Source organism: Oryx dammah, unplaced genomic scaffold (assembly GCF_014754425.2).
Source record: "Oryx dammah isolate SB20612 unplaced genomic scaffold, SCBI_Odam_1.1 HiC_scaffold_17, whole genome shotgun sequence".
Classification (NCBI taxonomy): domain Eukaryota; kingdom Metazoa; phylum Chordata; class Mammalia; order Artiodactyla; family Bovidae; genus Oryx; species Oryx dammah.
The window spans coordinates 73457926-73482130 of NW_024070201.1; the positions used below are offsets into that span (position 1 = coordinate 73457926).

Below are 24205 nucleotides of genomic sequence, written 5' to 3' on the forward strand. Positions count from 1 at the left end.
CATCTCTTTCAGAATTTTCCACAGTTTATTGTGATCCACACAGTCAAAGGCTTTGGCATAGTCAATAAAACAGAAATAGATGTTTTTCTGGAACTCTCTTGCTTTTTCCATGATCCAGCAGATGTTGGCAATTTGATCTCTGGTTCCTCTGCCTTTTTGAAAACCAGCTTGAACATCAAGAAGTTCACGGTTCACATATTGCTGAAACCTAGCTTGGAAAATTTTGAGCATTACTTTACTAGCATGTGAGATGAGTGCAATTGTGCAGTAGTTTGAGCATTCTTTGGCATTGCCTTTCTTTGGGATTGGAATGAAAACTGACCTTTTCCAGTCCTGTGGCCACTGCTGAGTTTTCCAAATTTGCTGGCATATTGAGTGCAGCACTTTCATAGCATCATCTTTCAGGATTTGAAACAGCTCAACTGGAATTCCATCACCTCCACTAGCTTTGTTCATAGTGATTCTTTCCAAGGCCCACTTGACTTCACATTCCAGGATGTCTGGCTCTAGATTAGTAACCACATCATCATGATTATCTGGGTCGTGAAGATCTTTTTTGTACAGTTCTTCCGTGTATTCTTGCCACCTCTTCTTAATATTGTCTGCTTCTGTTAGGACCATACCATTTCTGTCCTTTATCGAGCCCATCTTTGCATGAAATGTTCCCTTGGTATCTCTAATTTTCTTGAAGAGATCTCTAGTCTTTCCCATTCTGTTCTTTTCCTCTATTTCTTTGCATTAATCACTGAAGAAGGCTTTCTTATCTCTTCTTGCTATTCTCTGGAACTCTGCATTCAGATGCTTATATCTTTCCTTTTCTCCTTTGCTTTTTACCTCTCTTCTTTTCACAGCTATTTGTAAGGCCCCCCCAGACAGCCATTTTGCTTGTTTGCATTTCTTTTCCATGGGGATGGTCTTGATCCCTGTCTCCTGTACAATGTCACAAACCTCATTCCATAGTTCATCAGGCACTCTATCTATCAGATCTAGGCCCTTAAATCTATTTCTCACTTCCACTGTATAATCATAAGGGATTTGATTTAGGTCATACCTGAATGGTCTAGTGGTTTTCCCTACTTTCTTTAATTTGAGTCTGAATTTGGTAATAAGGAGTTCATTAGTTCAGCTCCTGGTCTTGGTTTTGTTGACTGTACAGAGCTTCTCCATCTTTGGCTGCAAAGAATATAATCAATCTGATTTCAGTGTTGACCATCTGGTGATGTCCATGCATAGAGTCTTCTCTTGTGTTGTTGGAAGAGGGTGTTTGCTATGACCAGTGCATTTTCTTGGCAAAACTCTATTAGTCTTTGCCCTGGTCATTCCTCATTCCAAGGCCAAATTTTCCTGTTATTCCAGGTGTTTCTTGACTTCCTACTTTTGCATTCCAGTCCCCTATAATGAAAAGGACATCTTTTTTGGGTGTTAGTTCTAAAAGGTCTTGTAGGTCTTCATAAAACCGTTCAACTTCAGCTTCTTCAGCATTACTAGTTGGGGCATAGACTTGGATAACTGTGATATTGAATGGTTTGCCTTGGAGACGAACAAAGATCATTCTGTCGTTTTTGAGACTGCATCCAAGTACTGCATTCCTGACTCTTTTGTTGACCATGGTGGCTACTCCACTTCTTCTGAGGGATTCCTGCCCACAGTAGTAGATATAATGGTCATCTGAGTTAAATTCACCCATTCCAGTCCATTTTGGTTTGCTGATTCCTAGAATGTCGACGCTCACTCTTGCCATCTCTTGTTTGACCACTTCCAATTTGCCTTGATTCATGGACCTGACATTCCAGGTTCCTAATGCAATATTGCTCTTACAGCATCGGACCTTGCTTCTATCACCAGTCACATCCACAGCTGGGTACTGTTTTTGCTTTGGCTCCATCCCTTCATTCTTTCTGGAGTTATTTCTCCACTGATCTCCAGTAGCATATTGGGCACCTACTGATCTGGGGAGTTCCACTTTCAGTATCCTATCATTTTGCCTTTCCATACTGTTCATGGGGTTCTCAAGGCAACAATACTGAAGTGGTTTGCCCTTCCCTTCTCCAGTGGACCACATTCTGTCAGACCTCTCCACCATGACCCGCCCATCTTGGGTTGCCCTGCGGGCATGGCTTAGTTTCATTGAGTTAGACAAGGCTGTGGTCCCAGTGTGATTAGATTGACTAGTTTTCTGTGAGTATGGTTTCAGTGTGTCTGCCCTCTGATGCCCTCTTGCAACACCTGCCATCTTACTTGGGTTTCTCTTACCTTGGGCGTGGTGGTTGCGTGGGCGTAGGAGGGCCTAGAGGAGCTATCCCACATTGAAGGTCAGGAAGGGTGGCAGTAAGGAGATACCCCTCCTCCAAGGCTGTGCTTTGCTGGAGCAGCCGTGAAGAGATACCCCACGCATCAGAGGGCAGACACACTGAAACCATACTCACAGAAAACTAGTCAATCTAATCACACTAGGACCACAGCCTTGTCTAACTCAATGAAACTAAGCCATGCCCGCAGGGCAACCCAAGACGGGCGGGTCATGGTGGAGAGGTCTGACAGAATGTGGTCCACTGGAGAAGGGAAGGGCAAACCACTTCAGTATTGTTGCCTTGAGAACCCCATGAACAGTATGGAAAGGCAAAATGATAGGATACTGAAAGAGGAACTCCCCAGATCAGTAGGTGCCCAATATGCTACTGGAGATCAGTGGAGAAATAACTCCAGAAAGAATGAAGGGATGGAGCCAAAGCAAAAACAGTACCCAGCTGTGGATGTGACTGGTGATAGAAGCAAGGTCCGATGCTGTAAGAGCAATATTGCATAGGAACCTGGAATGTCAGGTCCATGAATCAAGGCAAATTGGAAGTGGTCAAACAAGAGATGGCAAGAGTGAGCGTCGACATTCTAGGAATCAGCAAACTAAAATGGACTGGAATGGGTGAATTTAACTCAGATGACCATTATATCTACTACTGTGGGCAGGAATCCCTCAGAAGAAGTGGAGTAGCCACCATGGTCAACAAAAGAGTCCGGAATGCAGTACTTGGATGCAATCTCAAAAAACGACAGAATGATCTCTGTTCGTTTCCAAGGTTACCTTTCAACCAATTGTCAAATAATACAAAGTGTAGTTCTTAGGGAATGTAAAAAACTGCCTAAGCCAGTCTCCATGCAGGACTACTCCAAAAACAGAAAACAGGACTCTGACCTCTGTTTCCTTAAATATTTTTAGCGAAGAAAGAAACTTCCCAATACTTGGCTAATTTGTCTCATTCCTAAACCACTTAGTATAAAAAGTGAAAGTGAAAGTCGCTCAGTTGTGTCTGACTCTTTGAGACCCCATGGACTGTAGCCTGCCAGGCTCCTCTGTCCATGGAGTTTTCGAGACCAGAATACTGGAGTGGGTTGCCATTCCCTTCTCCAGGGGATCTTCCCAACCCAGGGATCTTCCCAACCCAGGGATGGAACCCAGGTCTCCCACATTGCAGGTGAATTCCTTACCGGCTGAGCCACCGAGGAAGCCCACTTAGGATAAAGTCCCTCCTTAAATCTCTTACTCTTTCTGACCTAAACTAGATTCTTTCGTTCTGCCCTTAGTGGAAACATGGGCTTCCCTGGTGGCTCTGACAATAAAGAATCTGCCTGCAAGGCAGGAGACCTGGGTTCAATCCCTGGGTTGGGAAGACCCCCTGGAGAAGGGAATGGCTACCCACTCCAGTATTCCAGCCTGGAGAATTCAATGGACAGGGGAACCTGGCGGGCTACAGTCCATGAGGTTGCAAAGAATCGGACACAACTGAGTGACTTTCACTTTCTTCAGTGGAAACAAGGAGTAACTGTTTGGCATCCACATGGGAACTATTCTTCAGAGACGCTTGTAAATAGCAAGGTGTTAGTAAACAAAAGATGTATAACTCAGTTCTCTTTTATCTCAAAGATGTAATAACTCATAAGTACATTTCACCTACTTAGCAATTTACAGACTTCTTTGGTCTCTCTCCAATTTCTCTATGTCCCTTTTGAACTGCGAAGTCCAAAAGTGGGCTTTGCACTCCAGTATTCCATCCAGTGCCAGATTTACGTCCTGATTCTTGGATATTATCCTGTTATTATACCCAAACAATATGCAATCATTCAATAAGATAATTCATCTTTATCAACTTGAAAATAAAAATAACAAACACAAAGCAATATGTTGTTGTTCAGTCACTATGTCTGACTCTTTGCGACCCCATGGACTGCAGCACACCAGGCTTCTCTGTCCTTCACCATCTCCCAGAATCTGCTCAAACTCATGTTCATTGAGTCAGTGATGCCATCCAGTCATCTCATCCTCTGCTGCCTCCTTCTCCTTCTGCCCTCAATCTTTCCCAGCATCAGGATCTTTTCCAATGAGCCGTCTCTTCACATCAGGTGGCCAAAGTATTGGAGCTTCAACTTCAGCCTCAGTCCTGCCAATGAATATTCAGGGTTGATTTCCTTTAGGATTGATTGGTTTGATCTCCGTGCTGTCCAAGGGACTCTCAAGAATCTTCTCCAGCACCACAGTTTGAAAACGTCAGCTCTTTGGTGTTCAGCCTTATAAAACATGTTTAATATTTTGTTCAAAGATGCATGCAACATTGTACCTCTGCTTTGATTAAAGTTGCAGAAGTCAGATGTTTATGGACAAAGTCTGGAAGGCTACATGAAGATAAAAACTAATTGATTTGCTTGGGGACTGATGGTGATGACTTCCCTTTTCATTATTGGTATAATTTTGAGGATTTTAAAAAACTGACTAAAATCTTTTATTCCCTCAGCAACTTATGGAGCACTCATTATGTGTAAAGACCCAGGGCATGGGTGTTGCAAGGAATAAAAGCAGGCAGAGATCCTGCTGGCTAGAATAATAGTAGCTAGCTATTATTAAATGCTTACGGTATCCTGATTATTGTATAGGTTAAGAAAGTGGGACACAGAGAGGTCAACTAGTTTACCTAAGATCACTCAGAGCAAAAGCAGAATCCGAATTTGAACACACTCATTCCAAATGTGTAAGACCTTGGGGTTAACCACACTGCCTTTCATAATAACCTATAAGATAGAAAGAGCCATGGCACTGGAAAACAGTGCTCAATCTTAAAATCACAAAATGAAGAACAAGTTGATATCTTGTGCCTGCTTCCCAGGGAAAGTTCATTTATAAGCTATCCTTGTCTGGAAAAAAAAAAAAAATCCTGGATTCCAATTGAGAGGAAGTACAGGATTAGAGACTGGTATGTTAAATGATTCTCAGAGATGCAGCCAATGAGAACAATCCAGAATGTGGGCTCTCTGCAGGGAAAATGACCCTATTTCCTCAACAAATAAACTGCCAAACTTGCAAGACATGTCAACTAAAAAAGAAAGAAAAGGAGATAAATGACGATCACCCAGGCACTCAGCAAACATTTATGCACCCACTGCATGTCAGGTACCAAACTAAATGCTGGGAATACACTGGTGAGCAAGATAAATAAAGTCCCTGCCCTCACAGAGCTCATGCTCTATAGAGAGAGCATCATGGGCATTCAGAGAAGAAGCAAATACCCATCTTTGAGGCTATAGGAAAGAACAATCTCCTTCCACTCTCTGTTCCACTTCTAGTAGGACACTCTCTGTTCCACTCCTGTGGAGGCAAAAGGGGCTAGAAGACAGGACACAAAGTCTCAAAAGAAAAGCAATGCTCAACTATGTCTCAATTTAAATATTATATAAATAAATATTTTTAAAAAAATAACAAAAGGTGGCATCTCATTATTCAGCAAGACTTTGGAGAGAAGATTAAAAAATAACAACAGGGTCAGGACTGGGCTAGACCATTAATGTTCCTGGCAACCTAAGATTCTAGTCCCTGTCTAACTTTTACTCAAATAATCCTTGAGCATTAAGTGCCAAGCACTGAGCTACATCCTGGAAATATAGCTGTAAGTGAGCCACAGTCCTTGCCCTCCAGGAGATTATAATCTAATGAGGCAGACAGATGAGAAATTCCAATATCATGTATAAGGCCAGTGATAAAAAGCACAGAGTGAGATGTGCTGTGTACAGTGACAGCAAATGACCTCTACCCTGAACAGCGTTGTTTTGTTGTTGTTCAGTTGCTAAGGCGTGTCTGACTCTGCAACCCTATAGCTGTAGCCTACCAGGCTCCTCTGTCCAGGGATTTCCCCAGCAAGAATACTGGAGTGGGTTGCCATTTCCTTCTCCAGGGGATCTTCCCAGACCAGATATTGAACCCATGTCTTCTGCATTGCCAAGTGGATTCTTTTTTACTAAGTCACCTGGGAAGGCCTGGTGAAGTCACACGGAACAGAGACACAGGACAAACTGAAATTAGAAAGGGGGTGGGGTGTGGTATGTGATCCAGGTTTGAGGGAACAGTTTGTACAAAGCCCTGACAATGAGAGAGCCTAGGATTGCAATAACACTGTGGTTTACAGAGTTGTTCCAAGTAATGCTGCTAAATTGCTGGCTATATTGCTAAACTCCTTCATTTCTCATTCCCAAGTTCAGGAAGTGTTCTGAGCACAGGCACACCTAGGGACAAATTGAGACAGTTTCATTTGATAACCCCCAGAAGCAGAGGGCCCCACTTGGCTCCCCTGGGGAGGATTGGGGAGTGTCAGTCTCACACAGACTTCAGTTCAGTGCTTTGCATACAGAGGTACCACTGAGTCTACTAAACACAGAACAAAAATAAAAAATTCATCTGATGGCATAATTACTATCTCAAATCACATCCTCCACATTTCCAGTCCCTACTCCCAACCCATCTACTGCTGCACAGCAGGGCACCTCTCCACACGTCAATGTAAGGGTATTATCATGCTGCTTGGCTTAAAAGATGCACTCAATAAATAGTGGCTGTAGTAAAACGCTGTAACGATGTAGAGGTAGGTGACGATGCTATCGATGATGATGGTGACGTAGGGTAGCCATTTGTTCGTCCTGTTAGTCACTTTTTGGAGTCACAGCAACCCCGCCAGCCCGCAAAGCTTCAAGCAAGACGTCTGGGATCCACTGTCCCTCCAGACACCGTCCACGCCCAGACCTCCTTGGGAAGCGCCGCTCTCTGTCACCCCATCTCGCCCTAGGGCTCCTCTCCAGAGAGTCCACACATGGCGGGAACGTGAGGGGGCGGGGACAGACCGCGGAGCCTCAGAGCCAATCGCCCAGCGAGAGGCACTCAGCCAATAGCAGAGGCGCTCCAGGGTCGTGGGGCGGAGCCCCAGGGAGGAGCCGTGGCGTCATAGGTCACTGGGCGGGCCGGGGGCTAGGCCCGCGGCGCCTACGCGGGCGGGGCGGTGGCAGCCCCAGCAGTCAGGGCGATGATGGCGGCGGCGGCGGCGGCGGCGACTACCTCAGCGGCGGCGGCCGCCCAGGCGCCCGCGGCCCGTAGGGACGGCGCCTCCTCAGTGCACTGGTTCCGCAAGGGGTTGCGGCTCCATGACAACCCGGCTCTGCTGGCGGCCGTGCGCGGGGCGCACTGCGTGCGTTGCGTTTACATCCTCGACCCTTGGTTCGCGGCCTCCTCCTCAGTCGGGATCAACCGATGGAGGTGAGAGGGTCCCCGGGGCGGGGGCGCGGTTCTTGGGCCCGGGGCACGCAGCCTGGCCTCTGGGGCACCCACCCTCAGAAGCGGAGGCTCTGGTCCCAGTCGCCTCTGCCGAAAGACCCCGACCTTAAGGAGGTGCAGCAGGGCGACGGAGCCGAGTCCCCGGCGGGGAGAAGCCAGGACCGGGGAAGCAGTGAGTCCCGGTAGGAACGGCCTGGGGTCGGGGGGTTAGCCTCGGAGGGGCTAGCCTCTGACAGCGCGGGTCCGCACTGGGTGCTGCCCTCTTTGGTTGGTCCTCACGACGTTCCTGTGGGACAGATCATGATCCCCGTTGTACGGGTGAGACTCGAATCCTAGAGACACAAGCTGACCTGCCCGAGGACTTGCAGCCAGTGAGTGGCAGAACAGGGACTCCTGTCTAGGCATGAACCTGGGGCGGGGTGGGGGTGGGGTGAGGACAGGGAGGGTTCCTGAATTGACAGCACAGCAGATGCCTGCGTTCTTCAAGTAAAGAGCGCATTGCCCAGCTCCTGAAGGTCATCTTTAAGCCCCCGGGTTTTTTTTTAATCCATTTTTTTCATCCATCCTGCCTTCCCTCCACCAAGATCATCCTGTCTCTGGGAGATGTCTAGAGACTCTGGCTTAGCATCAGATAAGGCAAAGTGCCAGGCTCAAGGGCATGTTCAGTTAGAGACACTTTGTCCTGAGCTAGAGAGCAGAGAACAGTGCTTAACCCACTTTGGAGAATTCCCTCAGCAGCTATGGACTTGCCAGGAAAAAAAAAAAAGGAACCAAAAATGTCCCCTCCTTCCTCTTCTCTCGAGATTGATTTTAAAGCACGGTTGAGCGACTGTGAATTAGACTTTTATCAGTTGATGTGCTGAGACAGGGAGCAGGAAAGCGGTGGGTATCGAGGCCCCTCTTTGATGGCACCCAGGAGATGGAGTGGACAGGGTCATGGGAGAAGATGAACAGACAGGCAGTGGATGTGTTTTCTCTTTAAGCAGTGTTTGAAACCAAGGGGTTCTGAGACACGGTGTTCCCATCTGTGTGCAACACGCCCTGCAGTAGTCCTCTGGTTTGTTTGCATTGTTCTGGAGGATATTTGCTTGTGGCCTTGTTGCACAAGGGGCAGAGTTATTCCCGGGATATGCCGGCTCTCCACCATTCTTTCCTTTCCAAGGTGTGCGCCCTGCTAGGAGAGTGAGTACCCCAGCAGTGCATCTATTCAGTGCCCCTCCCACCCCACTTAATATAATATTGAGAGAACCACTAAAAACAGTCCTGTGGAGAGCCTGCCCACACAGTTTCCAGCTGCTGTATTGCTCTGCCTCTGCTCCAGTTTCTATAGATAGGAGGTTGGGGTTGACAGACACTCTCAGATGACCTGCCATCCCTAGCATGGACTGAGTCTCAGACTCTGCCCCTCTCCCAGTGGCAGCGTGCCAGGCAGAGTAAATAGAATCCAGACTGCTCGCCGGTTGTATTGTCACGAAGGAGGTTCTTCTTTTATTAGGTCTTGGAGGACATTGCATAGGACTGTCTGTTCTTTTGTGGTAGTGGAGGTCACAGATCGATGACGAAAACTCTGTTGCTGATTTAACTCAGATGCTCGGGTCAAATCCTGAAGTCAGAGGCCATGCAAGAATGCAGATGTTAATGGAGCAATTATTTAATGAATGCCTAATATCTGCCAGGCACTGCTGCTAGGGACACAGCAGTGAACACGCAGATGTGGTATCCACAGTGCCCGGAGCCTACGTTTTCGTGGCACAAGACAAGTAACCAGCCTTCCTTTAGTAGAATTGATGCCATGAAATAAATAAAACTGGGGGACATACTAGAGCAGTGGTTCTTAACCTTGCGGCACACAGGAGTCATGTAAGGACCTTTGAAAGATGCCTGGGTCCCCTTCTCTCCCAGTTCTGTTTCATTGTTCTGGGTAATGGCCTGGGCACTGGGGTCTTTAAAGCTGACATGTGCAGCAAAGCCAGAGAAGCACTGGCCTGAGAACCCCAGCCTGACAACTTGGGATACGTGTTGCAGCTCATTGGCAAGAAGTGCAATTTGTTTTGGCATCAGACTAGAGGTGAAGTCACCCAAAGTAGATGGAATATGATCATTGCTCTTGGGTTTGGACACAGACACATTCATACCACCCCCACCATACTCTTTGCTCCCAGGTTCAGCGTGCAGGCAGAACTGCAGGCGGTTTTGTGCATTTTGTTGGGGGTTGGGGGAGTGATAGAGCCGGCGGCACCTCTGCAAAACTACAATAGGTGTAGTCTTCCAGTGGCTGTTTGTGGATCTGGAAGTGACCTGGGAGAACTGTGCCACAGCAGAACATTCTAGCTCTGCAAATGCTTCAGTTGCTGCTTCTGAGAAGCCTCCCTCGGAAGAGTGGGCTCCAGGCCTTCTGCCAGAGGCCAGGGGGCCACAATCTGTGTCTCTGTTATCCTCCTGCACTCCCTACACTGACTCCCACACTGCGTTCTTCAGCAGATAAATCAGATTAAAATAGCCATGAAGGACACTTTCTAAGAGTCAAAACGGACAGAGAAAGGCAGGCGAGAATATGTAGATTTACTAGCGTAGGAGAAGGGCTAGCGCGCTCCTTGCCTTGGTGGCAGTGGGAAATTTATGGCTCATGGTAGCATTTGAACCTCAGGACTTTTTTTTTGTCAAGTACTAATTAGCAAAGCCCTGTTCCACTTTCCCCAGCCCTACTTGCCCCAAATTTACTGCATCTGGAAGGACGTACTGCAGTGAGAATAAAAAAAAAAAAAAAGCGGGGGAGGTGTGAACTGCTTCTAGATTTTAAAATGGGTACTCCAAATAAGCCTCTGCATTTTCTTTTTTAATTACCTTTCTCTCCCTACTGCAGCTGAGATAGGTGTTGGGCAACAGTTCATTCACCTCACCCTTTATTTCTGTCATTTTCTCTTTGGCTCTGTGCTGCACCTATCGTCAGGAACTTTGGGGACAGAAGGAGTTGGTAGAAATAAAATATCAGCTGAAATTGCTCAATTAATAAAAGGTGACCCTGGATGCCTGGTAAGATACAACTCCCTTCCCACTGCTGGGAGCTAAACACATGTGCACTGTCCATGTTGGGTGATTCTTGCCTGGAGCTTGGCCAGCAAGAAGGAGATTGCAAACTGTGGTCTGCTGGTAGGGAATTTGAGTTTCTCTGTACCCAGCAGAGTCATTTTTATTGTTCTACTGCTGAGAAAATGTTTCCATCTGCCCCAAAGGCGTGAAAACTTTGAACTTCATCTTTCTCTTTGAAGTTAGGGAAGAATAAATATATTTTTATCCAGATGATACATAGAGATCCATCCCTGCTATGGACTGTGGGTTTGGGTTGTCCTTTTCCATTTGGCCTAAGCACTCTTAATTTCATTTTTTTAAAATTGGAGTATAATGGCTTTACAATGTGTTAGCTTCTGCTTACAACAGCATGAGTCAGCTATCTGTATACATATATCCCTTCCCTCTTAAGCCTCTCTCACACCCCACTCCCATCCCGCCCCTCTCGGTCATCACAGAGCGCCAGGCTGGTCTCCCTGGGTTATATACAGCAGCTTCTCCCCAGCTGTTTTATAGACAGCCCACGTCTATATATCAGTGCTATTCTCTCAGTTCGTCCCATTTCCAGGAGAAATTGTGTGTGTGTGTGCACGTGCTCTCTCAGCCGTATCCAACTCTTTGCAGCCCCCTGAACCGGAAACTGCCAGGCTCCTCTGTCCATGGGATTTTCCAGGCAAGAATACTAGAGTGGGTTGCTATTTCCTGCTCCAGGGGACCTTCCAGACCCGGGGATTGACCCCTCGTCTCTTCTGTCTCCTGCGTTGGCAGGCAGCTTTTTTACCACTGCATCACCTGGGAAGCCCTTAGGAGAAGTTAATTTCTGTTAATGCCATATGCAGCCAGTTTGGGCCAGCCAACAGTATCATCATTACAGGTAAATAACCTTGGCTTGAAACAGAGAGACTTGGTCAAGGGCGATCTGGACCCCAAAAAAGAGTTCACTATCATTTTCCTTCCTCCTATTAATAACAAATAAACAAAAATATTTCTCAACACAGAATCTGCTGTCTCTGGAGAAGTCTTTGCCTAAAGATTTGTCTGTCTTGTTTTAAAAGGCTGGCTCCATGGAGTCCCTGAATTACTGTCCTTTTAGTATTTTTGGAAATCCCAAGTTGGTTTCCTCCACTGTGCTTCTGACTACAGAGCACTTACATAATGCAACTGAGCTGCACATGTCGTCTGATCCAAAGGGTGAGCTTGAGCCGCTCACACAGGACTGTGTGCTCTGAATGTCGGCCATGTGAGCTCAGCTGGGAGCTGCCAAGGGTGAACTGCTGCCCAAACACTGCCACCTCCAGTGCCCAGGCCAGTTTTCTCTGGAGTCGTCCCTCATTGGAGTAAAGAGAAACTGGCCACATGGAGAGGAGGGCTCTAGGGGAGCACAAAGGCCCAAGGTTCTCTCTGGTCAAAGAATGTGCCTGCCAACACCAGGGCGCTTTTGCCCAGCAGCAGCACTGCTCCACATTCCTTCTTGGCAGGCCTCTCGAGTGGTGCCCTAGCCGCGGCTGCAGTTTCTCTGCTTGGAGGCTGGGGCTCCTGGAGGTCATCGTGAGACCTCCCTTTCTGGAGAAGCCCTGCAGGGCTTGACTGGGGGTTGGGGGAGTTGGAAGTAATAGCATTTCTAGAGGGCCAAAACCAGGATGTCAAAGAGAGGAACTTTAGTGAAAACAAACTAGAAGCCAAGGCAGGCAACTTGTCAGTAGAAGCTAGAAGTCAAGTTCTGTTTTCTGGGACGGTGCTTTGCAAACGTTAATGTGCAAAGCAATCACCAGGGGAGCTTGCTACAAATGCATATTCTGTTTCTGGAGGTCTGGGAGGGAGCCTGAGGTCCTGCATTTTGGCAAGCTTCTGGGTGACTCACAACTGTTTTGATCCCCCTCGAGGAACAAGGATTTGGTAGCAAAGTGTTGGCCTCAGTGTTCAGGGGGTGAGCACTGGTTGAGAGGCGTTGGAGCCTGGTGGTTACGAATGCAGACACCAAGCCACACTGTCCAGGTTTGAATTCTGGTTATTCGTTAGGTGAATGATGTTACACAAATTACTTAGTCTCTCTGTGCCTCAGTTTTCCTCAACTGTAAAATGAGAATTAAATGAGGTGATGTATGTAAAGCAGGTAGAATAGAACCTGTGCGTGCGTGCTCAGTCCTGTCTGACTCTTTGCAACTGCATGGACTGTACCCCACCAGGCTCCTCTGTCCATGGAATTCTCCAGGCAAGAACACTGGAGTGGTAGCCATTTCCTCCTCCAGGGAGAATAGTACCTGGTTCACTGTAAATGCTCATGAAAGGTTAGTTACTGCTGTTACTGTTACCATCGTTTGGTTGCTGAGTTCGGAGTCCTGCCTTCTGCTGCCTGCCTTGGCTGTAGACTTCTCTTGTCAAAAAAGAAAAGGGTTCTCACTGGGTCATCTGTACTTCAGAGGTGCTGCAAGGAATCTCTCCTTTTGATCAATGAGGTCTAGGGTCTTCCCCGGTAGTCCAGTGGTTAAGAATCCGCCTTGCAGTGCAAAGGACACACTGTGGGTCAATCCCTTGTTGGGGAACTAAGATCCCACGTGCCATGGAGCAACGAAGTCCGGGGGCTACAGCACTGAGCTTGCTCTCTCTGGTGCCCACACACCACAACTAGAGGGTCCACACACTGAAACAAAAGACGGTGCAGTGAGATCGTGCGGCACCTAAGACCCCTTGCAGCCAAATAAATGCATGAGGTCTAGAAATAGTCTACAGAAGGCAGCTGGAACCTCGCTTTCATGTGCATGCCAGTCCTGTTTGTAGCTTCAGCGTCCTGTGCAGCCTAGTGGACTGTGAAGGATGCGGGCCTCCAAGTGCAAGGCAGGCACATTTCTGGGAGCCGCAGGTGGAGGAACCTCTGTCTAGAGGTTGTGAAGTCTGAAAGTCGCCAGTTACCCCTAGGCATCCTGTAGGTGGCATGGAAGCAATCTCTCGTATTTCCCTCCTGAGAGGAGGGTGAGGCCTGAGAGGAGGCCAGCGCGAGTGCAGTGCGTCACTCTGTCTCAGCTTTGCTTTTCTCAGGGTGTCAGTGCTCAAAAATAGAACTTCGCAGAGGCGGAGCTCTGGCCTTCAGCCTGTCAGTCTCCCATTTCAGCCTCTCAGAGAGTCCCTGCCTGCTCGTCAGCTAGCACAATGCTTCGGGCTGAGCCCAGGACTCAGCTCCCGCGGAAATGTGGATCTGTGGCATTCACTGCCTGGGAGTGTCATATCGGAGACGTCAGAGGCGGCGGGGGGGCCCTGAGAACAGTCGATGCTTCTGTAAGGCTCCCACAGTCAAGGGACTGTGCTGTGCTGCGGAGGATCCCCTGGGTTTCATTGTGCCCAAAGTAAACTCTAGTGACTACCATTGTTGACGAGGCTGGGTGGGAGACCCCAGGGTAGATAGCAGGAGGTGGCTGTGAACGAAGCTCATCTGCCAGGGCCTCTTTCCTGCAGAAGAGCAGGTCAGTGGGTCACCTGGAGTCGGGTGTGTGTCCGTCATAACACAAGCTTACAAAAATCTCAGCCCCTGGAGCGGTGTCTGATGTGCCGCTAGAAGGCTTAAGGAAGAAAACATGGTTTGAGTATGACCAGCAGTGTGGGGTAGGAAACTGTCCCCAATAACTGTGATCTTCAGCAAATTTATTATCCTCTCTGTAGCTCATTTTCCTCATCTATAAAACAAGGGTAGTATTTTTCTTCAAAATGTGCTGAGAGAATTCAAAAGAAAACACGCTTAGAAAGCATCCCAGGCATATAATAGTACTGATAACATTAGTTGTCTCTAGAGAGGAGCATAAAATTCCCAGGGGGTGCAGGAGAAGGAGACTTCTTTTACTGTGTACCCTTTTGTAACTTGAATTTTGAACCACATGAATAGTTAATCTGTTTAAACTGTTAATTTAAAGATAAAATAGATGTCATAAAATGTATTGATGGGGACTTACCTGGTGGCCCAGCAGGTAAGACTCCATGCTTCCAATGCAGGAGGCACAGATTTGATCCCTGGTTGGAGAAGTAAGATCCCATGTGCCCCATGGTGAGCACCCCTCCCCAACCACCAAAAAAGGTATTGATGAATTTCTCAGAAAGGTGATCATGCCTAGCTGTTCAGTTCAGTTCAGTCACTCAGTCGTGTCCGACTCTTTGCGACCCCATGGACTGCAGCACGCCAGGCCTGCCTGTCCATCACCAACTCCCAGAGTTTACTCAAACTCATGTCCATTGAGTTGGTAATGCCATCCAACCATCTCATCCTCTGTCATCCCCTTCTCCTCCCACTCTCAGTCTTTCCAGCATCAGGGTCTTTTCCAGTGAGTCAGTTCTTTGCATCAGGTGGCCAAACTATTGGAATTTCAACTTCAACATCAGTCCTTTCAATGAATATTCAGGACTGATTTCCTTTAGGATGGACTGGTTGGATCTCCTTGCAGTCCAAGGGACTCTCAAGAGCCTTCTCCAACACCACCAAAAGCATCAATTCTTCGGCACTCAGCTTTCTTTATAGTCCAACTCTCACATCCATACATGACCACTGGAAAAACCATAGCCTTGAGTAGACAGACCTTTGTTGGCAAAATAATGTCTCTGCTTTTTAATATGCTGTCTAGGTTGGTCATAACTTTTCTTCCAAGGAGAAAGTGTCTTTTAATTTTATGGCTGCAGTGATTTTGGAGCCCCCAAAAATGAAGTCTGACACTGTTTCCACTGTTTCCCCATCTATTTGCCATGAAGTGATGGGACCAGATGCCATGATCTTCATTTTCTGAATGTTGAGCTTTAAGCCAACTTTTTCACTCTCTTTCACTTTCATCAAGAGGCTCTTTAGTTCTTCTTTGCTTTCTGCCATGGGTGGTGTCATTTGCATATCTGAAGTTACTGATATTTCTCTTGAATCTAGCTTGTGCTTCATCTAGCCCAGCATTTCTCATGATGTTCTCTGCATATGAGTTAAATAAGCAGGGTGACAATATACAGCCTTGACGTACTCCTTTCCCCATTTGGAACAAATCTGTTGTTCCATGTCCAGTTCTAACTGTTGCTTCCTGACCTGCATACAGATTTCTTAAGAGGCAGGTCAGGTGGTCTGGTATTCCCATCTCTTTCAGAATTTTCCACAGTTTATTGTGATCCACACAGTCAAAGGCTTTGGCATAGTCAATAAAGCAGAAATAGATGTTTTTCTGGAATTCTCTTGCTTTTTCCATGATCCAGTGGATGTTGGCAATTTGATCTCTGGTTCCTCTGCCTTTTCTAAAACCAACTTGAACATCTGGAATTTCACAGTTCACGTACTGTTGAAGCCTGGCTTGGAGAATTTTGAGCATTACTTTGCTAGCATGTGAGATGAGTGCAATTGTGCGGTAGTTTGAGCATTCTTTGGCATTGCCTTTCTTTGAGATTGGAATGAAAACTGACCTTTTCCAGTCCTGTGCCCACTGCCGAGTTTTCCAAATGTGCTGGCATATTGAGTGCAATACTTTCATAGCATCATCTTTCAGGATTTGAAATAGCTCAACTGGAATTCCATCACCTCCACTAGCTTTGTTCGTAGTGATGCTTCCCAAGGCCCACTTGACTTCGCATTCCAGGATTTCTGGCTCTAGGTGAGTGATCACACCATCGTGATTATCTGGGTTGTAAAGATCTTTTTTGTACAGTTCTTCTGTGTATTCTTGCCATCTCTTCTTAATATCTTCTGCTTCTGTTAGGTCCATACCTTTTTTGTCCTTTATTGAGCCCATCTTTGCATGAAATGTTCCTGTGGTATCTCTCATTTTCTTGAAGAGATATCTAGTCTTTCCCATTCTATTGTTTTCCTCTATTTCTTTGCATTGATCACTGAGGAAGGCTTTCTTATCTCTCCTTGCTAGTATTTGGAACTCTGCATTCAGATGAGTGTATCTTTCCTTTTCTCCTTTGCCTAGCTGTGCAGGTCATACATTTTTGTGGTTCTGTAAAGTAAACAGACCCTGAAAGCTCTCAGGCAATGGTCGTTTCCTGTCCCTGTCCCACGTTGATCCAGCCCTCAGGCCAGGTGGCTTGTGTTTCTGGAGTCCCACACCCGTGGATGCATGGGAGGGAATCCTCCAGACACATACCTTCTCCCTCTCGGGATGAGAACTTGATGGCCAGGGCCCTGGAGAGGCCTGAGGAAGGGGCTACCTGCCAAACGAAACGCTGGGGACCCAGCCCAGGCCATGGGGCCGTGTCAGGAGACACCGACACAGACCAGAGCGCGAGTGCGGAAAGACGGGGAGTCTTTCGGACTAGGGTGGATGAGACCTTCCAGGACAACTGCAGTCTTGTTCCTCTGCTGATGGGACCTCTGCCTACATACCACAGGACTGCCCCTGTTTCTCAGATGGCTCCCCCATCTCTTCTCCCTTGTGGTTCTCACAGCCCCCTAGTGTTGGGCAGATAGTTACACCCAGGGCCTGAGGCCAAGAGGGAGTAAGCGACTTGCCTCTGATCGCGAGGAATGGCTCGAGTAGGAGCAGCTCACATTCCCCCAGGTTCCTCTCTTGCGGGGTCTGTACTGAATGCTCTTCTGCATTATTTGGCTTTCTTTCCTTAACAATTCTATGCGATGGGTACTAACACCAACTGTGTATGACAGATTAGGGGGGAAGAAGCTAAAGGGATTAAGTGATTACCTAAAGCCACGCAGCTAGTAATGGCAAAGGCAGGATTCAACGGAGGGGGCCCTGACCCCCTACCACATCACGCCTGGACAAGAACCCAGGAGAACTGTGCTACTGGTTTGGCATAAACAAGGTTCTCGCCGCTGTGTTAGGAAGGAGTGGCTGTTTGTTATGTTACCACCAACAAGGACTCCGTGGCTTCTGCAGGTTCCTGCTTCAGTCTCTGGAAGATCTGGACAGAAGCTTAAGGAAACTGAACTCCCGCCTCTTTGTGGTCCGGGGCCAGCCAGCTGACGTGTTCCCGAGGCTGTTCAAGGTACGTGCGCAGGGTCCGGGACAAGACAGTGGGCGCCTGCTCCCTGCGAGCTGAATGAGACAACGTTCTGATTGAGGAAGTGGAGACAGTCAGGGCCAGCTGACTGCTGCTGCTAGGGAAGCTGGGAGCGGATGAAGCTGGTCAGCTGCCCACAGAATGGAAACTGTGTTAAGGAAAACATCAGGGAATCTGGTGTCTTGCTGGAAAGTTCCCAGCTCAGTTCAGACATGGGATGTAGCAACTTATTTCACCCCAGATAGCCCTGGCTTCCTTAACTATTTTCCTGGTTCAAGCCAGCAAGGTTTATTAGGGCTCTTCTTGCGCCAGGAGTTTGAGGGTGAGGTAGGGGCATTTCCCCTCTTGCTTTGCTCCTCTTATTGGGAAAAAAAAAAAAAAAAATCAGCCTCTTTAAGGGAGTGTCCCTACTTCCTCTGTAAATGATTGACAAAAATCTTCATTTCAGTACCACATAGGCCTCTGGTTGCTGTATCAGGTAGCCAGCCCAGTTTCCCCCACAAACCCTTTATAATACACATTTTTTAAGACCCAAATGGGTCTTAAAAAGACAGAAGTGCTCATGCACAGAGGGCTCTAGGACATCAGCACACAACTGTTTCTATGCCTCTCTGCACCCCGCTTCCTTTCCTGTTCTCCTGGAGGGAAAAGACAAGAGGAAAGCCTAAATGTCAAGGCAGGCAGCTGAGTAAATACTTCGGCATTCACTTCACCTCCCCACCTCCCCACACCCCCACACACAGACACACAGGCACAAATCACACAGTGCTGATAAGAGCCAGCATTCACTGAGGGCTGACTGTGAGTCAAGCGCTGTTCTCAGTGCGTGCTCTATGAACATTAATCCCTGTACTCCTTGCCGCTGCCCTCAGAGGTAGGTGCTGCTGTCCCTGTTCTGCAGACAGGGAAGCAATAGTTTGACCATGCCTGCGAAGCTCAGAGCAGCAGTCTGTTCCTGAGCCCAGGCTGTGAGCCCGGAGTTGTGTTCGTGACCACCATACCTTTAAACACACGGGCCTCTCTTCTCCTGCTGCATTGCCCCACCTCCCAGCACCTCCGAGGCCAGCCCACTAATAGCCCAGAGATACAGACAGCGCCATTCTCTGTATATTATTAAGCTTCTGCTACGTGCGCAGTCCCATCCTGGGTCCTAGGATGATGAAGACTGAGGCGACACGATCACTGCTCCGAGTACTCACACTCCAATGGAGGAAACTGGCGAGTAGTGGGCAGCTTCCCTGGCATATGGTAACTGCTGTGATGGGAAACGGGCAGGTGCCAGAGAATCTTTCTGAAGAGGGCCAAGGAGGCTTCTTGGAGATGGTGTCATCTAATAGTAACCCTTTTATTATTATTCATAGTTCATAATAGTATGAACTGCTAAGCAGAATACTTGGCTCCTAGTAAGCGCCCAATAAATGTTTAGTGCCAACCTTAACCTTGGACGAGAGATAAACAGCTCTGCGCGGGACCCACAGCCAGCAGGGCCGAGTCGAGGCTGGACCGGTGTGTGCGTGGCCAAGACACTCGCCCCAAGGGCTCAGGGTTTTCAGGGACTGTGGCCAGAGACCTGGGCTGGAACGTGGTTCCCTCCTGCTAGCTGCACGCTCTAGGGCTTTCTGTGGGCTCCAGAAAGGGTGCAGCCTTTCACGGGGCCGCTTTCTCCCAGGTTGCTAGGAAATACAGAGATTTCTACCAGACATGACTAAAGACCTGGAAAAGAATCCCCTTCTTTTAAAATATGTGGCCCCTCTGCTCTGATTTCTCTGACCTCTGGGCCAAGGGCGGTTGCTCCTTTCCCAGCTGTCTGAGAGCTGGAGCCTACTAGCTCTGTTTGCTACTGGCCACAGGAGTGTTGCCATGGAAACCAGGAGGACACTTCTCGTAGCACAAGTCTGCCAAGAAAACTAGGCCAGAAGTTTGCAGGGCCCCGAGGAGCTCTGGGAAAGGCTGCTGAGCAGGCGGGAGGTGGCGATCCTCTGCCTCTTTCTGGGACGGGACTCCCTGGGGAGCGTCTATTTATAGCCTCCTGCTGTATTCTTCTCCCACAAGGACACTGGTGGTGCCCAGAGCTGCCCACCTCTCTCCTGATGCCACAGGGACCGCCAGCCTCGGGCTCCACTGGTGAGGGCTGTTGGCCTCTCCTCAGGGGCCTGCCCTCCTCAAACCTCGTGGCCCTCAGATGGTTGGCTTTCTCGTTCAAGTCGTGGTCCGCAGTTTGTTCTGACGGGTCTCCCCACGTGCTTGGTTTCCTCTCGACAGGGAGCTGAGTGCCCGCCCAGCTTCCTTCTCCCCAGCAGTGGTGAGCATTACAGATTCTCTCCCCCACAGGAATGGGGGGTGACCCGGCTGACCTTTGAGTATGACTCTGAACCCTTTGGGAAAGAACGGGACGCAGCCATCATGAAGATGGCCAAGGAGGCTGGTGTGGAGGTGGTCACCGAGAACTCGCATACTCTCTATGACCTGGACAAGTAAGAGATGGGTCCCAGGGCTCAGCTTGCCTGTTGTGGGAGTTGGTGGTTTGGGCCCCTGCTGAGCGGAACTCAGGGAGGTTTAGCAGTAGGGCCCCCTGGCGTATGGGGCCTGGCGTTTTCTCAGAGCCGGGGGAGAACAGGTCAGAGTGGGGGCCTGTAGAGCTTACCCGATTTGGGTGCAGAGAGGCTCATTAGGCCCAAGAGACGCAAGCAGGATCTTCATAGATCTGCTCCTCACACGCTGCAGGCCCACCCACCCCACATACTCCTGCTTCCATTCTGCTGCTCAGAAACTGCCCTCTGACCTCAGTGGGGCCCTGTCTGTGGCCCCTCCCAGTAGACCTCTGGTCTCACAGGCACAGCTTCTGTTCCCCAGCTGCGTTCGCTCTTGGGTTTCCAGGTCTCACATTTAGATGTTGCCCCGGAGGCTTGAGAGGTCGCTGCGGGGCCCTGTGCTTTCAGAGATGCCAGGAGGAAACCCCCTCCTCCCCTTCCTTCCCTGCCAGGGCTGTCCCTCTTGGGCTGCTGTCGCCACCGCGGCTCCCCGCCTGCCTCCCCCAGACCGGTGGTGGCTGCTGGGAGGCTGGGTCACACAGCTCTGCATGTGAGCTGGGCTCCCGGGGGGAGGCGCTGGGTGTGGAGCGCCTCCTTCCGCCACGTGCCAGAGGAGGAGGAGGAGGCGGGAGGCACTCCTGGGCAGCAGCCAACCTTCTGCCTCCACTAATGGAGGGGAGGAGAGAGGACCTGAGAGATGGACTCGCCGGCAAGTCCGGGCTTGCCATCAGCTGCTGCTTGGCCAACAGGAGCCCCAGGAGTCTGGCTCCCGCCCATCCGAATTCATCCTTACATAAACAGCCTCAATTCGCCTCTAAACACTCCTATAGTTTTTCTTCTTACCTGAGTGCAGCTGTGTTTTTGTAAACTGCAGAAAACCCTTTAAGGTTGAGTTGTGACTCTGAACCCCTAGCCTCCGATTTAGGGAGGGACAGGCTGTTCCCCACCTCTCTGTTCTAGTAACTAGGGCCCAAGGAGAGAATGAATTTCCAACCAAGGAACCCGTTTGCAGCTCTTATCAAAGAACTTCCTGGAGGCTTACGCTGGGGTAGAGACAGTCCACAGGGCGCCCTGTGGCTTGGACAGGCAGGCCAAGGACCGTGAAGGCCAATGGAGACTTTTCTGTGACAAGAGAGATATGGTCAGTCTCTGTCTTTAGGTGGCTCCACACTGGCACCAGGGAACCTGGAACTGAGGCCCAGCTTTGGCCCTGACGTGCTCCATTACCTGAGGCGTCTACTCCAGCAGTCTGGGCTTCATTTCCCTCTCAGTAACATGGAGACATAGCCTCCCTTACCCCCTCCTTTCTCCCTAGGGGTGGGACTCAGAGCGGATGAGGAAGGCCACCCTCCAAGCCTGGGCAGTCTGGGCTCTTCTGGGTGGGCAGGGACCTGAGATGAAAGGCCTCGTGAGTGATGGCAGGCGTCTTTGGGATTCCCAGGATCATTGAGCTGAATGGGCAGAAGCCACCCCTTACCTACAAGCGCTTTCAGGCCATCATCAGCCGCATGGAGCTGCCCAGGAAGCCCGTGGGCTCCGTGACCAGCCAGCAGATGGAGGGCTGCCGGGCCGAGATCCAGGAGAGCCACGATGAGACCTACGGCGTGCCCTCCCTGGAGGAGCTGGGTGCGTACTCCTGCCCCAGCCCCTCATACTGTCACCTCCTTTTTCGTTTAAAAAAAAAAAAAATAGCTTGCTTTTTTTTTCTTTTTTGTCAAAGTGATGCATGTCATTGTGGACACTTTAGAAAATACAGAGAGATGAAAATGGAAATAACTGTCACAGTTACCTCCCACTGATAATTTTACAGCAATCCTTCTGGCCTTTTTTCCTGTTCATATTCACATGTTCAGCTTGTTTCTTTTTTTTTCTTTTTTAAATTTTTTTATTTTTTAAATTTATTTATTTTTACTTTACAATTCTGTATTGGTTTTGGCATACATTGACATGAATCTATCACGGGTGTACATGCGTTCCCAAACATGAACCCCCCTCCCACCCCCCTCCCCATCAGCTTCTGTTTCTAGTTCATGACTAATGTTGTACTTTTACCTCTCGGACAATATAGACGGAGCCTGGTGTTGGCATCAGTGGGCTTCTCAATACCGACATAACTGGTATTGCTTCTGATGAAAGGGGCTATGTCAGCCTCTCTCCCCTTCCCCACCTATCACACATTTTTTTTTTTTATCTGAACGAAGTTAGCCTTTCTCACCTAAAAACCACAGCTGTAGCCAGCTCACCTGCCAGGGCCAGCCATATAAGATTTTCTCACCTGCCTATGATGAGACATGGCTGAGATGAGGGAGGCAAGGGAAAGGAGAGAAGAGGTCACAGTGGGAAGAAAACCTGCATGACTTAGAAAACATCACTGAGGAAACATTAAGGATTATCTCAGTGACTTCCCTGATAGCTCAGACGGTAAAGTGTCTGCCTACAATGGGGAGACCCAGGTTCGATCCCTAGGTTGGGAAGATCCTCTGGAGAAGGAAATGGCAAGCCACTCCAGTACTCTTGCCTGGAAAATCCCATGGAAGGAGGTAGGCTACAGTCTCAAAGAGTCGGACACGACTGAGGGACTTCACTTTGCTTGGCTTTAGTCCTCTTAGCACCAAGAACACCATAGTTAAGCTTACATGGAGCTCAGAGAACAGAGCCGCATGTGAGGACTTGCTGCGCCATCATCACCAGACTGACCTGACCTCGAGTCCTGTGGCCCTGCTACCCCTTTGTAGGATTCCCCACTGAAGGGCTCGGCCCAGCGGTCTGGCGGGGAGGAGAGACGGAAGCACTGGCCCGCCTGGATAAGCACCTCGAACGGAAGGTATGGCCCCGATGCCAAGACAGGGCTTCAGATGCTGACACCCCTGTGCAGCCAGGGGGCTGGAGCCAGGTTCATGTCCCTGAGTGCCTCTTAACTCAAGCTGGTTGATAACAGCAATAAGAGCAGCTACCATTAGTGAGTGCTTATACCATGGGCTGGTCACGGGGCTGAGCATTTCTAGGTCTAGCACCTGCTTGTGCTATTTCCTTTCATTTTTCCATCTGCTCTGCAAGGTAGATACTAAGCTCTCCATTTTACCAGTGAGGAAATCAAGACTTGCCTGAGGTCACACAGTCACTAAGTAGCCGAGTGAGATCTTGTTCTACTTGGTTCTAAAACTTGGGCTAGATTGCTTTTTTTTCATTGGTGTGTCCCCTTACTAAGAGGTCAGTGGGTAAGAGGTCAGGTATTCTCTTACTAAGAGGATATCTGGTAGTAAAGTGTAGAAGATTATTTTGTGTTTCCGTGTTCCCCACCCCTGCTCGCTTTGGCTGAGTCTCCTCCAAGGCACTGATTTCCATTTGCTCAGCGCAGAATGAATGGCCCGCCCCCCAGTGAAGTGGGAATTGCTCAGAGGTAAGAAAGAGGCTGAGGCCCCAGAGGAGGCCCTCACAATGTCCCTCCCACCTACACCTCCCGGGACTAGAGAAGCAGAGACTGTTCTCAAGAACAGTCGCTCCTATTTCCTGCCCCCCTGCAGCTGGTTATAGACTGGGTCTCTAGAATCACGGCATGTTCTATTCCTGCTCAGGTAGTGGGCATTTGGCCCAGCAGCCAGGTGATAACAGTGCAAGAAGGAGGCTAAGACAGCCAACTTGGGAAGAGTGCTCCCCAGCCCAGGAAGTACCTCGCCAGCAGTGAAGGCAGGTCATGGGCCTAGTCTCCCCAAGGCGCAGCGGCCTTGAGGTCCCCATTTGGATCTTACCATCAGACAGGGCCGAAAGCAAGCCCCAGCCATTTAAAAGGAGGAACATTGATGTCCAAGATCTGTGAGGGAACCAGCTGTCTTTGCCCACATTAGCTTTATGCAGACATCCTTGTAGTCAGTCTGGAGACAAAGGCTGGGCCGAGGGGGCAGAAAGGGGAGTCTATGTCAGGGCCCTTTAGACTCAGAGATGGTCTTGGGGAATATATCTGGGAGAACACGAGGTGCCTGATGGACAGGAATTTAAACCATCTCAGGAGGTTTATTTTAACTTCACTTCTCCAAAACTGAAGTGAGCATTTTCT

At 48.9% G+C, this 24205-nt stretch overlaps 1 protein-coding gene across 1 annotated transcript in view; it reads left to right on the top strand.

Annotated features, from left to right (window-relative positions):
• Positions 1 to 7311: 7311 nt before the first annotated feature.
• CRY2 (cryptochrome circadian regulator 2) overlaps positions 7312 to 24205 on the top strand; it is a 35222-nt gene continuing 18328 nt past the window's right edge. Inside the window, exons 1-5 of the mRNA XM_040259080.1 lie at positions 7312 to 7564; positions 17497 to 17605; positions 19952 to 20094; positions 21593 to 21777; positions 22887 to 22975. Coding sequence (XP_040115014.1) covers positions 7335 to 7564; positions 17497 to 17605; positions 19952 to 20094; positions 21593 to 21777; positions 22887 to 22975 — 756 coding nt within the window. The 5' untranslated portion in view covers positions 7312 to 7334. The remainder of the gene's footprint in view (positions 7565 to 17496; positions 17606 to 19951; positions 20095 to 21592; positions 21778 to 22886; positions 22976 to 24205) is intronic.